The sequence below is a fragment of the Sarcophilus harrisii genome, chromosome 1 (assembly GCF_902635505.1).
Source record: "Sarcophilus harrisii chromosome 1, mSarHar1.11, whole genome shotgun sequence".
NCBI lineage: Eukaryota > Metazoa > Chordata > Mammalia > Dasyuromorphia > Dasyuridae > Sarcophilus > Sarcophilus harrisii.
Window position 1 is genome coordinate 607017162 of NC_045426.1, and position 17826 is coordinate 607034987.

Genomic DNA, 17826 nt, shown 5'->3' on the forward strand with positions numbered 1-17826 from the left:
AATCACATGGCTCTGATAATTAAGCTTTACTCTACTCTTGCTCAGAATCAGATTTCTACTCCACTTGCTGGCCATCTCTTCAACAAGCTAACTACAATGCCATTAGTCATTCTCATTTCTCACCATCATAATTTTTTCCTCTTTCCATGGTCACTAGGCCTTAATAGGTGCCATACTACTTCCTGGGCCTCTCCACACTCTATTACCCTGTGCATCCCCCCCTTTGTGTTCCCCTGTATAGCATGTAAATACAATTAATTACATTACAATTAGAATAAAATTACATTAGTGTGTAAGTTCTTTGAGTACTGGGACTATCTTGAATGCTTGTGTTTTTATCCCCAAAATTTAGTACAGTGAATAGCACATAATATAGAGAAAAACATTTGTTGTTTGTATGATTGATATGAGGACTGAGAAGGAAAAGAAAATTTCCTGTTAAAATTTTTTAATTTTAATTTTTTTTCAGTTTTATTTTTATTTTCAGTTCCAAATTCCCTCCCTTCTCCTACATTATACATATGAAGTCATGCAAAACATATTTATACATTCTTCATGTTCTGGGGAATGGGGTTGGGAAACAAGGGGAAAAAAAGGAAAACAAATGTCTAACATTTGTCTAACTGGAAGTGGATAACATTTTTCATCATGTATTTTTGGAGTTGTAGTTGATTAATGTTATTAAGGTAAATTAATTATTGTCTTTTCATAGTTGATTATACAATATTGCTGTTACTGTATGCACTGTTCTCCTAGGTCTGCTCACTTTTGTATCAATTTCATGTAAATCTTCCCAAGTTTTTTTCTGAAACCATTCCCTTTATCATTTCTTATAGCACAACATTCCAGAATATTCATATACTTGTTCAATCAATCATTCTCCAACTGATGGGAGTTTTCATTTCAGTTTTCCTTTCCTTGTCATCATAAAAAGAGCTGCTATAAATATTTTTTTACATGAGTCCTTTCCCTTTTTATTTTGAGTTTCTTATGGGTATAGATCTAATAGCAGTATTGCAGATTCATAGAATATGCAAAGTTTTAGGGCATAACTACAAGTTGTTCTCCAGAATGGTTGGACCAGTTTATAGCTCCAGCAACAATTCATTAGTGTATCTATTTTCCCATATCTTCTGAAACATGTTATTTTTTGGTATCATTTTAGTTAAGTTGATAGATATGAGTTTTTCTCAGTGTTGTTTTAATGTGTATTTCTTTAATAATGACTGATTTAAAGCACTATTCTATATGATTATTTGATTTCTTCTTCTGAAAACTGCCTGCTCCTATCCTTTGACCATTTGGGAAAAGGCTTTAATTTTTTATAAATTTGGTTTAGCTCCCCACATAACTGAGAAATGACACTTTTACCAGAGAAGCTTATTATATTTTTCCCAGTTTCTTGCTTTCCTTTTAATTTTGGCTACATTGGTTTTGTTTGTGTAAAAACTGTTTAATTTTATGTAATCAAAAGTATTAATTTTATTTATTATCTATCCTTTGTTTGGTAATAAAATATTCCCTTAACCTGATAGGTAAAATCTTTCATACTCCCTTAATTTGCTTATATCATCTATCATGTATGAATCTTATAACCCACTTTTTAACTTACCTTAGTATACAATGTGAGATATTGATTTGTGTTTAGTTTGTCACTTTCCAATTTTTTCAATAGTTTGTCAGTGAATTCATGAATCAATAACTAGGATTTTTTAAATACTATTTTTCAAATACTAAGTTACGTTGCTATTTTACTTCTGTGAAATACTTTCCCCCTTTCTTCTTTTCCCTTCTCTCTTCTTTCAGCAGACACTTCTTTCTTACCTTTCTATTTTTTTTCTGAGATCATCCCAACATAATAGATTCACATCCATACCCTCTAAGTAGATTTTTTTAAACTGTCCTAAATGCCCTAATGATGATAAAATTCTTAGCAGTTATATGTATCATCCCAAATGGGGATGTAAACAGTTTAACACTTTTAAATCCCTTATGATTTCTCAGTCATTTTTACCTTTTCTTCTCTTGAGTATCATTGTTTGAATGTCAAATTTTCAATTCAGCTCTGGTCTTTTCATTTTAAAAATGCTCGAGAGTCTTCTATTTCATTAAATATTCATTTTTCCTGTAGGATTTTTGTTGGATTGATTATGCTTCATTGTAATTCTAATTCCTTTGAATTCCTAATTCAAAATATTATATTTCAAGCCCTTTGCTCTTTTAATGTGATAGTTGTTACAGCTTGTGGGATCTTATCTGTGGCTGCATGATGGTTGAATGGTTGCTTTTAGTATTTTGTACTTGACCTGGAAGCTGATGAATTTGGCCATAACATTCCTGGGTGTTTTCATTTGGAAATTTCTTTTAGGAGATGAAGAACACATTCTTCAAATTTCTGTTTTGCCTTCTTTTTGAAGCTGTCTGAAGCTTATCTGAAGATGTCTATAATTTCTTGAAATATAATAACTAGGATCTTTTTGTTAATTGTGGCTTTTTCCTCAATCTATTTTCCAGGTCAGTTGTTTTTCCTATAAGATATTTCACATTTTCTTCTATCTTTTCAGTTTTTTAAACTTTGTTTTATTGCTTTTAATGTTCCATGGAGTCATTAGCTTCTACCTGCCCAATTCTAATTTTAAAAAATATTTTATTTTTCCCTAATTACATGTAAAAACAATTTTTCACATGCTTTTTAAAAAATCAGATTCTCTTCCTCTTCCCTGCTGTCTTCTCGAAATCTTAAGCAATTTGATATAGGTTATACATGTGCAATCATAAAATATATTTCTAAATTAGTCATTTGTGGAAGAAAATTCAAAAAGAAGGAAGAAAGGAAGGAAGGAAAGAAGAAAGGGAAGAAGAAAGGAGGGGAGGGAGGGGAAGAGAGAGAGAGAGAAAGAAAAAGAGAGAGAGAGAGAGAGAGAGAAGAACAAAATGAGGGAGGAAAGGGAGAAGGAATGAAGGTAGATAGGATGTTTTTATCATGTCTCCTTTGAGATAGTCTTGGATCATTATATTGCTGAGAATAGCTAAGTCATTCACAGTTATTCATTGCACAATATTACTGAATTCAATGTTCCCCTGGTTCTGCTCATTTCCCTTTGTACCAGGTTTTCTGGAATCAGCCTGCTTGTTATTTCTTATGGCACAATAGTATTTCATTAAAATCACATACTATGACTTGTTCAGTCAGTAACCAATTGATGGGCATCATCTCAATTTCCAATTCTTAGTCACCACAAAAAGAGCTGTTATAAATACTCATACAAATTGTTCCTTTTATTTTTCCTTTTTTTAAAAAACAAATTTTATTGGAATACAGATCTACTAGTGGTATTGCTAGATGAATAGCTATGCACAATTTTACAATCCTTTTGGACAAAAGTTCAAAATTGCTTTCCAGAGTGGTTGGATCAGTTCACAACTCCATCAAGCATTAGTGTCCCAATTACCATATTCCCCCAACATTTTCTTTTTCTTTCATATTAGCCAATCCGGTTGGTGTGAGTCAGGGTTGTTTTAGTTTTTATTTCTCTAATCAAAAGTGATCTAGAATATTTTTTTCATATGCTAAATAACTTTGATATTTTAATGCCCGAAAACTGTCTGATTATATCCTCTAACCATTTATCAAGTGGAAAATGACTTATAGTCTTATAAATATGAAGCTGTCTTTATATTTGAGAAATGAGGGTTTTATCAGAGATACTTGATGTAAAAAAATCCCCCCTCCCAGTTTTCTGTATTCCTTCTAATTTTGATTACATTGGTTTTGTTGTAGAAACCTTTTTAAATTTAATATAATCAAAATTATCCACCTTACAATTCATAATGTTCTTTATCTCTCCAGTACTAATTTTAAGGGGTTATTTTCTTCAGTGAAGTTTTGTGACTCTTTCATCATTTGACAAATTTCTATTTTTAAGAAGTTATTTTCTTCAGCATTTTTATACATTTTTTCCATTTGTCCAGTTCAGATTTTCAATGAGTTATTTTCTTCAGCGTCTTTTAATGCTTCTTTGCCAGGCTGCTAATTCTTTTTCCATAATTTTCTTGAATAACTCATTTCTTTACTCTATTTTTAACTTTACTGCTCTTAGTTGACTTCTAAGAAATCTTTTCTGTTTTTTTTTTTAAAAACTCTTTCTCTTTAGTTATTCTAGGAATTCTTTTTTGGGCTTTGCCTGACCTGCAATTTTCTTTGAAGTTTTGCTTGTAGATCTTTTCAAGTTGTCTTCTGAATTTTTGTCATATCATAATATGGTCAGGTGTCTTTCATGTTTACCTGCCACTTTAATAGCTCAATAGGGGCCTGTAAAATTTTGTTGCTTCCAAAGTAGTTTGATGAATGAAGAATTCTCTTCACTGCCTTCTTGGTCATCCTTCTAGTCTCTAGATCCCTGATCCCTCCCCACTATGACCATTCCTCTCTCTCCTTGGAACTGTGACCAGACCTATTTAATAGATAGAAGAGCCACCAGATGGCATCCATTCTTGCCCTAAAGGCTAAGCGTACAAGAATCCTATGGGATCTCTTTCTATACAGGTATAAAGTACCCTTATAATCCATAGTATCTAGGTGACTCCCTGCTGTCTTTGCTGGTACCACATCTGTTCTACCATATGCCTTTGGTCACTCTATTCTCTGGTGACGTCTCTTTTTGTCTTCCTAAGCCACCTTGGACTAGAAAAATAGCTCACTGTGGCTTTTATTGGGTTTTTCTGCACAGAATTTAGTCTGGTGCACTTTTAGGTTGATGTGGAGGAAATGTGTTGGGGGAGTTCAGGAAGATGCTGACTACTCTCCATAATTTCTAAGTTAGAAGTGCTGGCAAAGCTTCTTCTTCTTTTTTTTTTTTTTTCTGAGGCAATTGGGGTTAAGTGACTTGCCTGGGGTCACACAGCTAGGAAGTGTTAAGTGTCTGAGACCAAATTTGAACTCCCGTCTTCCTGACTTCAGGGCCTGTGCTCTATCCACTGTGCCACCTAGCTGCCTCCTGGCACAGCTTCTTAAAGAAGGTAACATTGGGTCTTGAAGGCCAGGTAGGATTTTCACAAGTAGCAGAAGAAGGAAGAGAGGGAACCCTAAACACAGAGAATGGTGGTACTTAACAGACTTGTCCAAGAGAAGATGAACAATCCGATTTGGCTAGAGAGTAGTGTACAAAAAGCAGACTAAAGTGAAATAAAGTTAGGAGAGAAGGCTGTCACCTGATTGTGGAAGGCTTGCAGGGGCAGATTTAGGATTTAGAATTTATTCAATTAGAAGGAAGTCTGATTGTCCATTTCGGAGTCACTGATCCTCATAAAGGTTTCTTAAAATTCAAATATGTTGCTTAGGAGGAATAATGCCATATCACATTAGTATCTCATATATATTAACACAGATTTATTTATCAGATCTGAAACCTTGGAAAGGGAGCTTCAGACTATGGGATAAACTTGCATGAGGATGGGGAAGAAGTTTGGAACTGTCCAGGACAAAAGTTCAGACCTGGAATGTCCAGGTAAGATACCTGAATGGCTTGGGATCTACATAGCCAGGCAACCTCCCTCCCCTCAACCTCTATGTTTGCAAAAAAGAAAGAGAATCTCACTGAGTGGAAGAAAACTCAGCTGACTTTACAATTTTTGCTACCTCTGACCCTGCTTATGTGTTCCTACCCACATGGCTCTGCTTCTATTCTTTTCCCTTGCTTCACTGACTGATTCCTGTAGAGATATAATGAACAATGGTGAAGAGGGTGTTAGGAGGGAGGGGAGGGGGGAAAGGGGGAAGGACAAGGCGTGTAAAAATGCAGCTTCTAATCCAATAAATATGTGTTGAGACTCAGAGGGGGTTCAAGCAGGATCTTTGGAGCTAGTGTATGAAGAGAAGAACAAAAGGAACATTGATCTAGGGTGTTGAGATGGCAACTTTCCCCCTTCGCATGCCCCATTGGCTCTCGTTGTCAGCAACTGTGAAAATAGCCAATTATTTAGTCTGCTGGTGTGATGCAGCTGTCCCACACATGTTACAAATAAGGGCCAGTGAGCTGTTCCTATTTTTAGCATTTTAATGCAGATGCAAAGGTCATATAAATTCCCCATTTGCTGACTGTTTCTCCCCCACCCCCACCCCAATCTCCCTCCTCTGCCTGAGTCTATGTCTTGAATAGCTATCTTGGCCTATTAAGATGAATTTGGAAATCCTGACAAAAAGAAAAAAAATTCTCCTCAATTCACTTATTTTCATTTCTGGCTGACCTCCCTATGCCTTCTTTGAATTGGCTGATATCATTATCTAGTGACATGGACTCCTGCTCAAATTCTTCTAGAGATACCACGCCATATGAAAATTATGAGCATAACCCTCTGCCCCAGAAAGGGAATTCTAGCATCTACACCAGCAATTCTTAACCCTTCGAGAGTCTGCAGACCCCCCCAAGGAGTATGAATATTTTTCAGCAGGTCCATGAAATTAGATGGAATGAATATAGATAGAGAGGTAGAGAGGTAGAGAGATAAATAGATAGATATGTATATATGTAGATGTAGATGTTGATAGTGCACTGGATTTGGAGTCAGGAAGACATCTTCCTGGGTTCAAATATGGCCTTAAATACTAATTAACTGTGTGATATGAGGCAAGTCACTTAACATTGTTTGCCTTGATTTCCTTATCTGTAAAATGAGTTAAAGAAGGAAATGACAAATGACTCCGTCATCTTTGCTAAGAAAACCCCAGATGGGATTACAATTGTTGCACATGACTGAAATGATGAAACAACAAAACTGAAGCTGAACTCTCTCAATTATTTAAAAATATTGTGACAAGAGGTCCCTATAAGATCCCCCAGACTAACAAAGGGGTCTCTGACACACAGAAGAAGAAAAGAATCCTTAATCTAGACAAACTCCCTCATTTAAAAAGGGGAAATCAGACATTCCAGGACACAACATAACACTTGCTTAAGAGAAAGATAATGGCAGAACCAGGGTAAAAAGTCTGGTTCCACTATATGCCATGGTCTGGGCATGAGATGACAATAATGTTTCCCTTTTATCTGCTGCTTTACAGCCATGATCTCAATTGATCCTTGCAACTACCTTGTGAGGAAGGCACTATTATTCCTCTTTGTTGTTGTTGAGTCATTCCTGACTCTTCATGACCCCATTTAGGGTTTTCATGGCAGATGCTAGAGTGTTTTTCCATTTACTTCTCTAGTTTGTTTTACAGATGAGGCAAGCAGGGCTAAGTGACTAGGGCAGGATCACACACAGGTATATGTTGTCAGGTTGAATTCATGTCTTCTGGACTCTAGGCTCAGAGCTCTAACCACTATATAACTTAGATGCCATAGGGAGAAGGAAACTGAGGACCAGCAAGATGAGGCAATTTTTTATGATCACAGAACAGAAAGTAGCTGAGGCAGTCATCATCACTCTAAGTCTAGCCCTTTTTCTACTAAGCCATGCAGTAACATTCTACTCTTCCCCCTGCCAAATAGATTAAAGTCAAATTATTTATTTCACATATACTTAAGATTATAGCTTCATAGATTAGAGCTGGGAGGGACCTTAGAGATCTTCTAGACTAACTCACTCATTTTACAGGAGAAGATGATGTTAATTGTCCTGACCAAGGTCATGAGTAGTAAGTCTCAGAGATAAGGTTTGAACCCAGATTTAATGACTCCAGAGGAAATGGTCTTTTCACTTATGTTTGTTCTTGATACCTCCTTAGAATATGAGCTCCTTAAAGACAGCAGCTATTTTGTTTTTGTATCAGTATTCCCTGCACTTAACAGAGTACCTTGCACATCAAACACTTATTGATTAATTGATAAATGCATATATTATATCAGTGTTCTAGATTAGTTAAAAGCTAAAAACAATACAAATTTTTTTTTTTTGGGAGGGGGTCAAGAGGAATAGAAAGAATACTGACTCTAAAGACAGAATACCTGAATCCAGGTATTCAACTTCTTTCTTTTACATTTGCCTTGTATCTTTGAGGAATCCTCTTACATCTTTTTGAGCCTCAGTTTCCTCATCTGTAAGATGAGCCAACTAGATCACATGACTTCCCGTTTAGCTTTAGAGCTATGATCCCTCATCAGTTGTTTGAAACACTGCAAAGTCAGGGCCTAGGGAAATGGGATACATCTCCCCTCCCTGAGCTGGGCCCTTCTCAGCAACACTTGAGAGCATTTGCTGGAAATCCACAAGGATTTTTAGGATGCCAGCCATACCTCCTGAATGCCCACAGTGCCCTTTCAATCCAGGAGCTGGATGCAGCTAGGACAGAAAGCAGTAATAAAACAGAAAAACCAGGCTAGCTTACCTGTCTTCGGGGTCATTCAGAGCCATGTTTCGAGTCACGTAGCACATTTTGAGCGGGATGCATTTTTTGTCTCGGTGAAAGGAGAGGGGGAGTGGTGAGAGTGGATCTGAGTTGGTGCTTCCTAATCTCGGGGATTCGGGTGGGGGAGTCTCCCACCCAATCTCTGATACTGGAGAACCCTTTTTCACGTAGGGAGTTGCTTCTCGCATGTACTTCACTACAAACAGAAAGACAAAATTTAAGAAAAAAAAAATGTAAGCATCAACAATCATTACAGAATCAGAGGCTATGAGAGCTGTTGTAATGGGGGAAAATCCTACTAGATTTCTGGGCATCCATTTAGCAAAGACAGTATAATGAAGAGGAAGTAAAACCAGAATGATGAAGGGCATGGAGCTCATGCTACATAAGGATGGATAGATTAGTACAAAAATCTGGGGTTGTTTATGGAGAAGATAAGACTCTGATGGCATATGATAACTATCAAGTATTTGAAGGCATGTCCTTTGGAAGAGGGATTAAATTTGTTTTATTTGTTCTCAGAAGCAAAACCATGAGCAACATGTAGAAACTGCAAAGGGGCAAATTTAGGCTCTATGTCAGGAAAAATGATTTCCTAATAATTAAAGCTGTTTCTAAAAATTAGACTCACAAATTATGATCACAGAACAGAAAGTAGAGGGCTTTAGATTAGAACAGGCTACTTTGGGAGAGAGGGGCTTCCACCTTTGGACATCTTTAAGCAAAGTTTGTCTTCTCCTCCCCCCTCCACCCCCTGCCCCGAGAAATGAATTAAAGACAATTGAGGTCTCTTCTAAATCTGACATTCTGTGATTCTCAAATCTTGTGATTTGGACTCACAGAATTCAGGTTTGAAAATTGTTTCTACCCTGTATTTTACCCCTATGACATTGGACAATTCATTAAAAATGTCTAGGCCTCGCTTGCCATGTTTGTAAAATTAGGATATTTGTACTAGTCTCTTAAGATTTCTTCTAACTCTAAATCTGCTTCTATGATCCTCCTAGAGATCATTTGGTCCAATCTAGGTCAAACCCCACCTTCTGCCCCAACCTCCATTTTAAAAAGGAGAAGGTTAAGAAATGAAGTGACTTGCCCAAGATCACATAAAGGTAACTCATTTATTAAACACTTATAATGTACCAGTTAACTATGCTAAATACTGAAGATTCTTTTTTAAAAAGTAAAACAAACAAACAAAGAAACAATTTTTAATGGTTCTTGCCCTCAAGGAACTCATGTACTAATGGGATGAATGATATGCAAATAACCATGTATATACAAAATGTACAAAGAGAATCTAGAACTCAGAAATCTTAAAAACAAATGCAAAAAAATTATTTTGAATGTTACTGGGGAAAATATTAAATAAAATTTTTAAAAATAAAACTATACTTTATAAAAATCTTTATTCATAACTTAAAGAAAAAGGTTTATACATGTTTAACCTATATCAGATTGCTATCTTGGAGACTTTGGAACAAAGTCTTATAAAAAAACTATGTGTGTATTTGGAAAAATAAAATACTATTGAGGAAAAAATGAATTGTTTGCTACCCTCCAGAAATATTCTGTACTTTATAAATCATTTTTGTGCTTTTGTTAATACTGTCTAAATTGCTCAATCTAACCTGTTCCTACCTGTTGAAATCCTTAAGTATTTTATACAACACCTCCTACCTGCAGCTTGTCCTGATTCCCCGGGTGAGAAGTTTTCTCTCTACCAGAAATCATTTCTCTATTAATTATACCTTGTTTTTCAATTCAGTGAAGAAAACAGTAGGGGTAGGGGTTGTAATGAAATCTATTTAACTGAGAATTGTCAAAGTACTAAACAACACGAGATAGAGTCAAAGAGATTAATAGACTTAGTGAGATACTACAAGGGTTCTTAGGGCAAGATCAAAAAGAGTCCCCTAGGAACTCAGATCAAGTATACCTTTTGGTGGTCACAAATAGAAAGGAATGAGAGATAGCTGCTGAGTGGATAGAGATGGAGGGAGCCAGAACATTAGAATGCAAATCAATTTTTTTGTAGTTTTATTCTTTAAAAATCTTTTTTTTTTTTTGTACAGCATGAAAGCTATTTTTTCATTCAATAAACACTTATGCATGAATTAATGATAAACCACATGTGATAGGGATACAAACACAAGCAACCAAAGCAGTTCCTGCCTTCAAGAATCTTATATTCTACTGGAGAAAGACAAGCTTAAAGGACAGATGGGTGAAAGTGGGTCTGGGTCTGGGGTGTTGAAAGTTTGGTTTGGAAATGACTAGGAAGTAGGACTCAATTGTGTCCACAGAAGGTGAAAGAAAGCTCATCTGTCAGACTCCAGAGTAGTTTCTGGGGTTTCAGAAACTAAGTATGAAGACACTAATAAACATGAAACATTCTTTCCACCTAGGAGATTATAGTCTAGTTTGCAGAAATAAAATATCCACACAAGTCACTACAAGTTGAATCAATATATAACAAATGTCATGAGAGGTAAAGAAAATTAAATCCTGTAACAATTCAGAAGAGAGCATGCTTGCTTATGCAGAGATAAGGTCTTAACTAAGCTTTCAAGGTTAAAAAGAATTTGGGTGGGCAGAGACAAATGGAAGGCATTATTCCAATTTGGGGGAATTGTTTGAGCAAAAACAGGATGTACAAGTCGTGTTAGGGGAGATAAGGCCTGGACTTGTGAGTTTACTGATATCATTGATACAAAGAATTCCAAGGAGAAGAAACTTTCTACCAGTACAGGTTGGTTCCTTCTCTAGAATTTAATCTTTGAAATTTGTTTAGAATGATAAATGTGGAGATATGTTTAGAAGAATTGTACATGTTTAACCTATATAGCATTGCTTACTATCTGGAGGAGGGAGAAGTGAGGGAAGAAAGGGAGAAAAATTTACAATACAAGGTTTTGTAAGGGTGAATATTGCAAATATCTTCCATGTATTTTGAAAATAAAAGGCTATTATCAAAAATTTTTAAAGTTGCTTAGAACTCTGAAAGATTAAATCATTTCCCAAAGGATACAAAGTCATGTGTCAGAGGTGAGAGCTGTCTTCTTGGCTTCAAGACCCACTCTTTGTTTACTGCACCATGGTGCCTTTCTGCTTTGGAGGGAGGAATAGGGTGGAGTAGATGGTGACTAGCAAAGTAGAAAGGTAGATTAAGGACAAACTCAATATCATGAATGTCAGGCTGAGGGGTTTAAAATATCCCTTCCAGGTGAGAGACAGCCACTCAAGTTTCTAAGCAGGGGAGTAACATGTCCAAGACAGTTTAAAAAAAAATTATATTGATATCTTTTTGTTGTTGTTGTTTTTATGACATTTTCATGTCCAGATATATCTTCCCCCATCTCCTATCCAGTGAAGCATCCATTTTAACAAGGAACTTTAAAAGAGAAAAAAAGACTGTTCAGCAAAAACAAGCAACACATCAACCAAATCTGACAGTAGATGCAATATTCCATATCTATAGTCAAGGCATTTTTTTAAAGGAAGATTAATCTGGAGTTGGTGCATAGAATGGTGAGAAATAGAAGAACTGCAGGCAGCAAGAATTATTAAAAGGCTATTATAAAGTCCGGAAAAGGTGTCTCAAGTGAGAGTGATGCACTGGGAGAGGAGAAAGATCTAAGAAGATGCAATCTAAGTTTGGATGTCAATCTGTTCACCAGGTGGACCTATTTACATTTAGATTTCATTCCAAAATCCAGCAAAAATAAATGTAAAAATATTCCTTCTCCTAAGCTCAAATATGAATTCCATGCAGTGCCTAACAGTATCGTCATAGACTGCTAGACAATTTTCAGAAGGGCCTATGACCAGACTTGGACGAAAAGATGTACAGCCACAAGAACAAAGAATCATTCCAATTTGTAATCTTGTGAATTTCATTCTTTGGGTTGGGGTTCTTCTCTATAGGGGAGAATGAAAATACCATTTTAAAATTCCATCTTGAAATTCCCATTTTTAAAAAAATGTATGTTCAGAAGAAATAAAATCAACACTGTCAGATGCTAATGATTACTAAAAATTTAAGATAATGTAAGACACAAAAAGCTCGGTTATGAAAAGACCCACATGAATGCAAGCCACTCTTTATCCTCTTAGTGACATTACAAATATTGTTACTAATTACTAGGATCCTCCACATCCCATAAAAATTCTATCCTTTATAAACTGCATATTGTGACTTGAAGTGGTTCAGCCCTGCATGCTGAAGAAGGACCAAAATTCCCCCAGCAAATGAATAACTTACCAAAGGTAGGGAGGCATGACAAGATAGCAAGTGGGAAAGAGATAGGATGCTAATTTTTATCTCTCTGTGTGTGTTTTTTTTTTTTTTTTTAAGTTTTATTGATGTTAAACAGGGAGAGGGAGAAGGAGAGGGATAGGATGCTAATCTTTATCTCTCTGTGTCTTAAAAAAAAGTTTTATTGATGCTAAAACAAAACTGCTGTCACCTTCCAACTATACTCCTTCCCCTTCCTGCAATGCAACTCTCCCTAACAGCAAAGACATAAAGTCAAGCAAAATAAACACAAAAGATTGACCTTGTCTGACACCATATACCTCCTTTCATACCTGCAGCTCCTGTCATACTATAGAGAGGAAGGAAGTACATGGCATCTCCAATCCTTTGGAATCAAGACTGGTCATTGATCTGAATTCTGATCACTTTTAGTGAGAATTGGTAAACATCTTAGAGTACCAATTGGTACTATGAGGAAAACACCTTGCAAAATGGAAAATGTAATGTGAAAATGACCTCACAGAGATATCATGAAGTGTGCATGAGACTCAGCAAAGTCAATTTTATCACTAGGCTTCATTTTTTTTTTATTTATAATATGAAAGGATTGAATTAGATGACTTCTAAGCTTCTTACTACTTTTAAATACTGTCATCAGTAGGATATATAGGGTATGATGAGATATAACTAAGTCTTCTGAATGGTATTACCTCACTATTTCCCCTCTTCCAGCAAATGCAAATCCAAATCCAGGCTCACTGTGTTACCTTAAAGTTTCAAACTGCCACCCTTTTTTCTCCTCTTCCTTCCCCTTTCTCTTCACCCCCCTCCCCACGTTCCTCCTCTCCCTAACCTTCGGATCAAGGTTTATGGAATTGCCTACTCAACTGATCTCCCAGAGGGGGAAGGTCATAGTTTTTCCCTTGGCTGCTTCCCAAAGGTGGTACACTTACTTCTTGGGTCATTTAAAAGGAGAAGAACTGTAGAGGGATATGACATGGTAAAGTAAGAATGAAATAAAGTAATAGATGATAACCTTAACTGTCCATAGTTTAAAAAGCACTGACGGTTTAGTATAAACCTTTATCTAGCAACAGGACAGTTGGCGTGTTCTCCACACGCTCACTCTGCCTAAAATTCTTCTGTCTTGGCAGTAATATAAACCCAGTTCAAGTTCTATTGCTCTGGTATTCACTGGCCTGAACTGCCCTTTACAGCCCTCTGGAATCTGCACCTAAACATGTATTAGGATTGGCAGCTAAAAGGGACAGAGGCAAGGGATTTCTCTCTGTAACTCCCTGTTTGGTCATCTAGGGATCTATTTCCCTACTTCTTGCAACCACTCTCATCCCCAACATACTGGTCAAGGTCTGTGAATATCTATCTGACCCCTGAAAAACTTAAAATGAGAAGAAACATTTTTCCCAAGAAAAAAGAAAAAGGTTTTGTAAACAGTAAAGCAATAAATGTAAGCTATGATTATTATTATTAGATGCTTCATTATTCTTTTCCAAATAAAATCATTTGAAGTCCCAAAGGGGAAAATTCTTATAACAAACATATGTGTCAAAAAGCATGCAGAAACATGGCTAAAGCAAAAAATATGTTTTGCATGACTTCATATGTATAATGGACTCCTTATTTTTTGCATTTTTAATGGGTTGGGGGAGGCAGAGAAAAGGAGAGAATTTGGAACTGAAAATATTTTTAAAAAATTAATCTAATTAATTTTTAAGCACACAGATTTATGACAAAAGGAATCAGCAATGGAGAGAATACCTATCGACTGGAGAATGGCTGAACAAATTATGGGATATGATTATGATGGAATTCTACTGTGCTATAAAAAAAAAGAGAAAGAGGATGACTTTAGAAAAACCTGAGGACACATATATGAACAAAGTGAAGGGAGCAAAATAGGAAAACATTGTACACAAAAACAGCAATCTTATAATGATAATCTTCAACAAAAAACAGTCACTCTAATCCATAAAATGATTCAAGACAATTCTAAAAAACTTATAATGAAGCTGATATTTACCTCCAGAGAAAGAACTAATGAACTCTGAGGGTATATTGAAGCATACTTAAAAAAACCAACAAATTTAGTTTTATTGTTGTTTTGTAGAATGGCTAATATGGAAATACATTTCACATGACATAACAGGTATATTTGATATCATATTGCTTGCCTTCTCAATGGTTGGGGGAAAAGGTTGAGGGAGGGAGATAATTTAGAACTCACATTTTTAAAAAATGAATGTTAAAAAATAAACTTTTTTTTAAAGTGCAGACTTAAAAATTCTCCTTTCATATTTTCTACATCTTCCAAATTATCTGCAAAAATTAGGGTCAAGGAAATGAAAGTATTCTTTACTTACACACTATGTTCTCCTTGGCTATGAAGCAACAAGAGAGCAAGAACTTTAATTTCTGGTATATTGGAGAGAGAATGCACTACTTTAAGGCCAACTCTACCTTTAAGAAGTGGGGTACAATAAAAAATAAACTGTACTTAAAGGCAGAAAAATACTTCCTTGAAACCCAACTCTGCCACTTACCATACCATTCTGAGTCACTCTAGGCAAGTCAATTAGCCACCTACAGCATTAGGCATGAGGAGCTGTTGACCTGCTTTGGTGAAGGGGAGTTCCAGACTTGAATGAAAGCAGAAGTCCAGGTTAAAAAAAAAAAAAAGTTGACTCAGTGTGAGTCATTATTTTCTCAAGAATCAGCATGGCATGGTGGATAGAGTTCAGATCCCCCAGTTAGGTAGTGTTAAGCTCAAGTCCTGAATCTGACCCATACTGACTATGTGAACCTAGAGAAGTGATTTGATCTCTCCATGCTCTCTAAAACTTAAAAGAAAAGTTTCAGAGCAGCTGAAAGTCAACATTGAAAGAAAGAGCTCTCTCACTGGGAGTTCCTTACACCAGTGGAATCATAATGCCAAATAACATTAATACAATATGTCACTGATTCAAAGGCTTTGGTAAAGAAAAAAAATGCAAGCTTCCATCTGTGTGACTGCAATGGTTATATTTTCTTTTTATTAAAAAACATTTTTTCTAATTACATGTAAAGAAAAATTTTGGCATTTATGGAAAATTTTTGAGTTCCAAATTTTCTCTCTCCCTTTCTCACTTTCTCCCACCCTAAAACTGTAAGCAATTTGATATCAATTATATCTGTGCAGTCATATAAAACATATTTCTATATTAGTCATATTGTGAGAAAAGAAACAGACCAAAAGAAAAAAAATCATGAAAATAATAAAGTGAAAATAGTATGCTTTGATCTGCATGCAGGCTCCAACAGTTCTTTCTCTGGATGTGAATAACATTTTTCTCATGAGACCTTTGGAATTGTCTTGGATCATTGTATTGCTGAGAATAGCTAAGTCATTCATAGTTGATCATTGTACAATATTGCTGTTACTATGTACAATGTTTTAGTTCTGCGATGATAATATTTTCACCATCAAAAAATGTTTTTGTGAGTGGCTAACTTCCATGATATAAACATCAGCCAGTAATGTCCCCTCCCTGGCTGGGTTCCTTGGCACTTATCGTAAGTGATGGAATCATAGATTCACAAGAGTGTATTGCTGTAAAGTACCTTAGAGATAATTTCCTTCAATTTTCTCATTTTATAAATGAAGAAAATTGGGCTCAAAGAAACTGAGTGATGTGCCAAAAGCTTGTCATTCTGTTAGGAGTAGAATTGAAGTTTGAACCCGTACTCAATACATAATTCTGCACCATTTCTGTTACATCAAGTCTGTGGCAGTTTATGAATAAGTCATCATTTTCCTTTATAAGGAGATACATTTGCCACAAGGGTAAAGGAAATCCAACCAGAAACTAATTATTTGCCATAGAAGGAAAAAAGAATGAATTGAACCTTTGTGCTTACTGCAAAGACATGATCAACTCTTCTGCTTTCTGTGAAAAAAAATTTTTTTTTTACTCTGTCTTAGGTCTGACAGACACTACAATTTCTGCTGTATTCTTTTATAGAACCTTTATGGAATTTCTAAGATTTCTGTCATCAATTAGTATAAAGTACAAATCCTGCCTTGTCTTAACTTTTCAGGTTTTTCTGCTGAGCGGCTAGAAGACATGCTTGTTCCTATTTCTACTCAAGAAATGAAAGAAAACTGACCAGTTACTTCAGAGGTCAAGGTTTTAGGAAGAAGAGAATAAAGAAACAAGGGCTTTATTCCAGGCTAGAAAATTAATTCTTTATAGCAGTTGTATCAAACTCAAACAGAGATGTGGTCCAACAGTGACATATTGACTTTAAAAAGCACAAATTAGCATTATGTATGATGCACTATATTTTTATTTATTTTGTTAATCATTTTAATCTGCACCGACAATTTGCAGGTCAGTTTACCTGTCCTGCCCCATTCTTGCATTCAAGTCAAATCTACTCTATGATCCTCAGAGGGAAAGAGAAAGTGGACTAGATCATTTTTAGATCCTTTATAACAGAGTATTCCTTATAACAAAAGCATCTATTAATTCCCATCTTCTTATGACTTTTACCCTTGTTCTGCTACCATCACTCATCAGTTCAATTCAATTCAGTTCAACTTGATGCACACTTTTTAAGTAGTGATGTAGAGAGGCAAGGCAGCCAGATGGCATAGTGTATAGGGCACTGGCTTTAGAGTCAGAATAACTCATCTTCTTCAATTCAAGTTTGGCTTCAGATATATAGTAGCTGCATGATCCTAAGCAAGTCACTTAACCTTACTTGCCTGGAGTCAGGAAAGCTCATCTTCCTGAAGTCAAATCAGGCCTTCTTAGCTATGTGATCTTGGACAAGCCACTTAACTCTATTTGCCTCAGTTCCTCAACTGTAAAATGCAATAGGGAAGAAAATGGCAAACCATTCCAGTATCTCTGCCAAGAAAACTTCAAAAGAGATCATGAAGAGTCAAATGAGATGAGAAATGAGTCTTCCTGACTTTAGGCCCAGTGCTTTGGGCTTACACTGTGCCACTCAGCTGCTCTGCCTCTCTACAAAGCTACTTAATAAATGTGCATCAATTTGAATTGTGCTGAACTGAACTAGTGAGTGATGGTAGCAGAGCAAGGGTAAAAGTCATAAGGATGTTCAAAGGTGTAGAAACAGGAGAGGATATGTAATATACTGGGAATGGCTAGATTGTAGCCTGCGTGGATGGAAGGGAATAGAAAAATAAGCTAAATCC

The 17826-nt window shown here is 35.9% G+C and overlaps 1 protein-coding gene across 1 annotated transcript in view; it reads right to left on the reverse strand.

Annotated features, from left to right (window-relative positions):
• SNTB1 (syntrophin beta 1) overlaps positions 1-17826 on the reverse strand; it is a 310326-nt gene that overhangs the window by 166402 nt on the left and 126098 nt on the right. The window contains exon 2 of the mRNA XM_031947152.1: positions 8327-8543. Within this exon, the coding sequence (XP_031803012.1) occupies positions 8327-8543 (217 nt within the window). The remainder of the gene's footprint in view (positions 1-8326; positions 8544-17826) is intronic.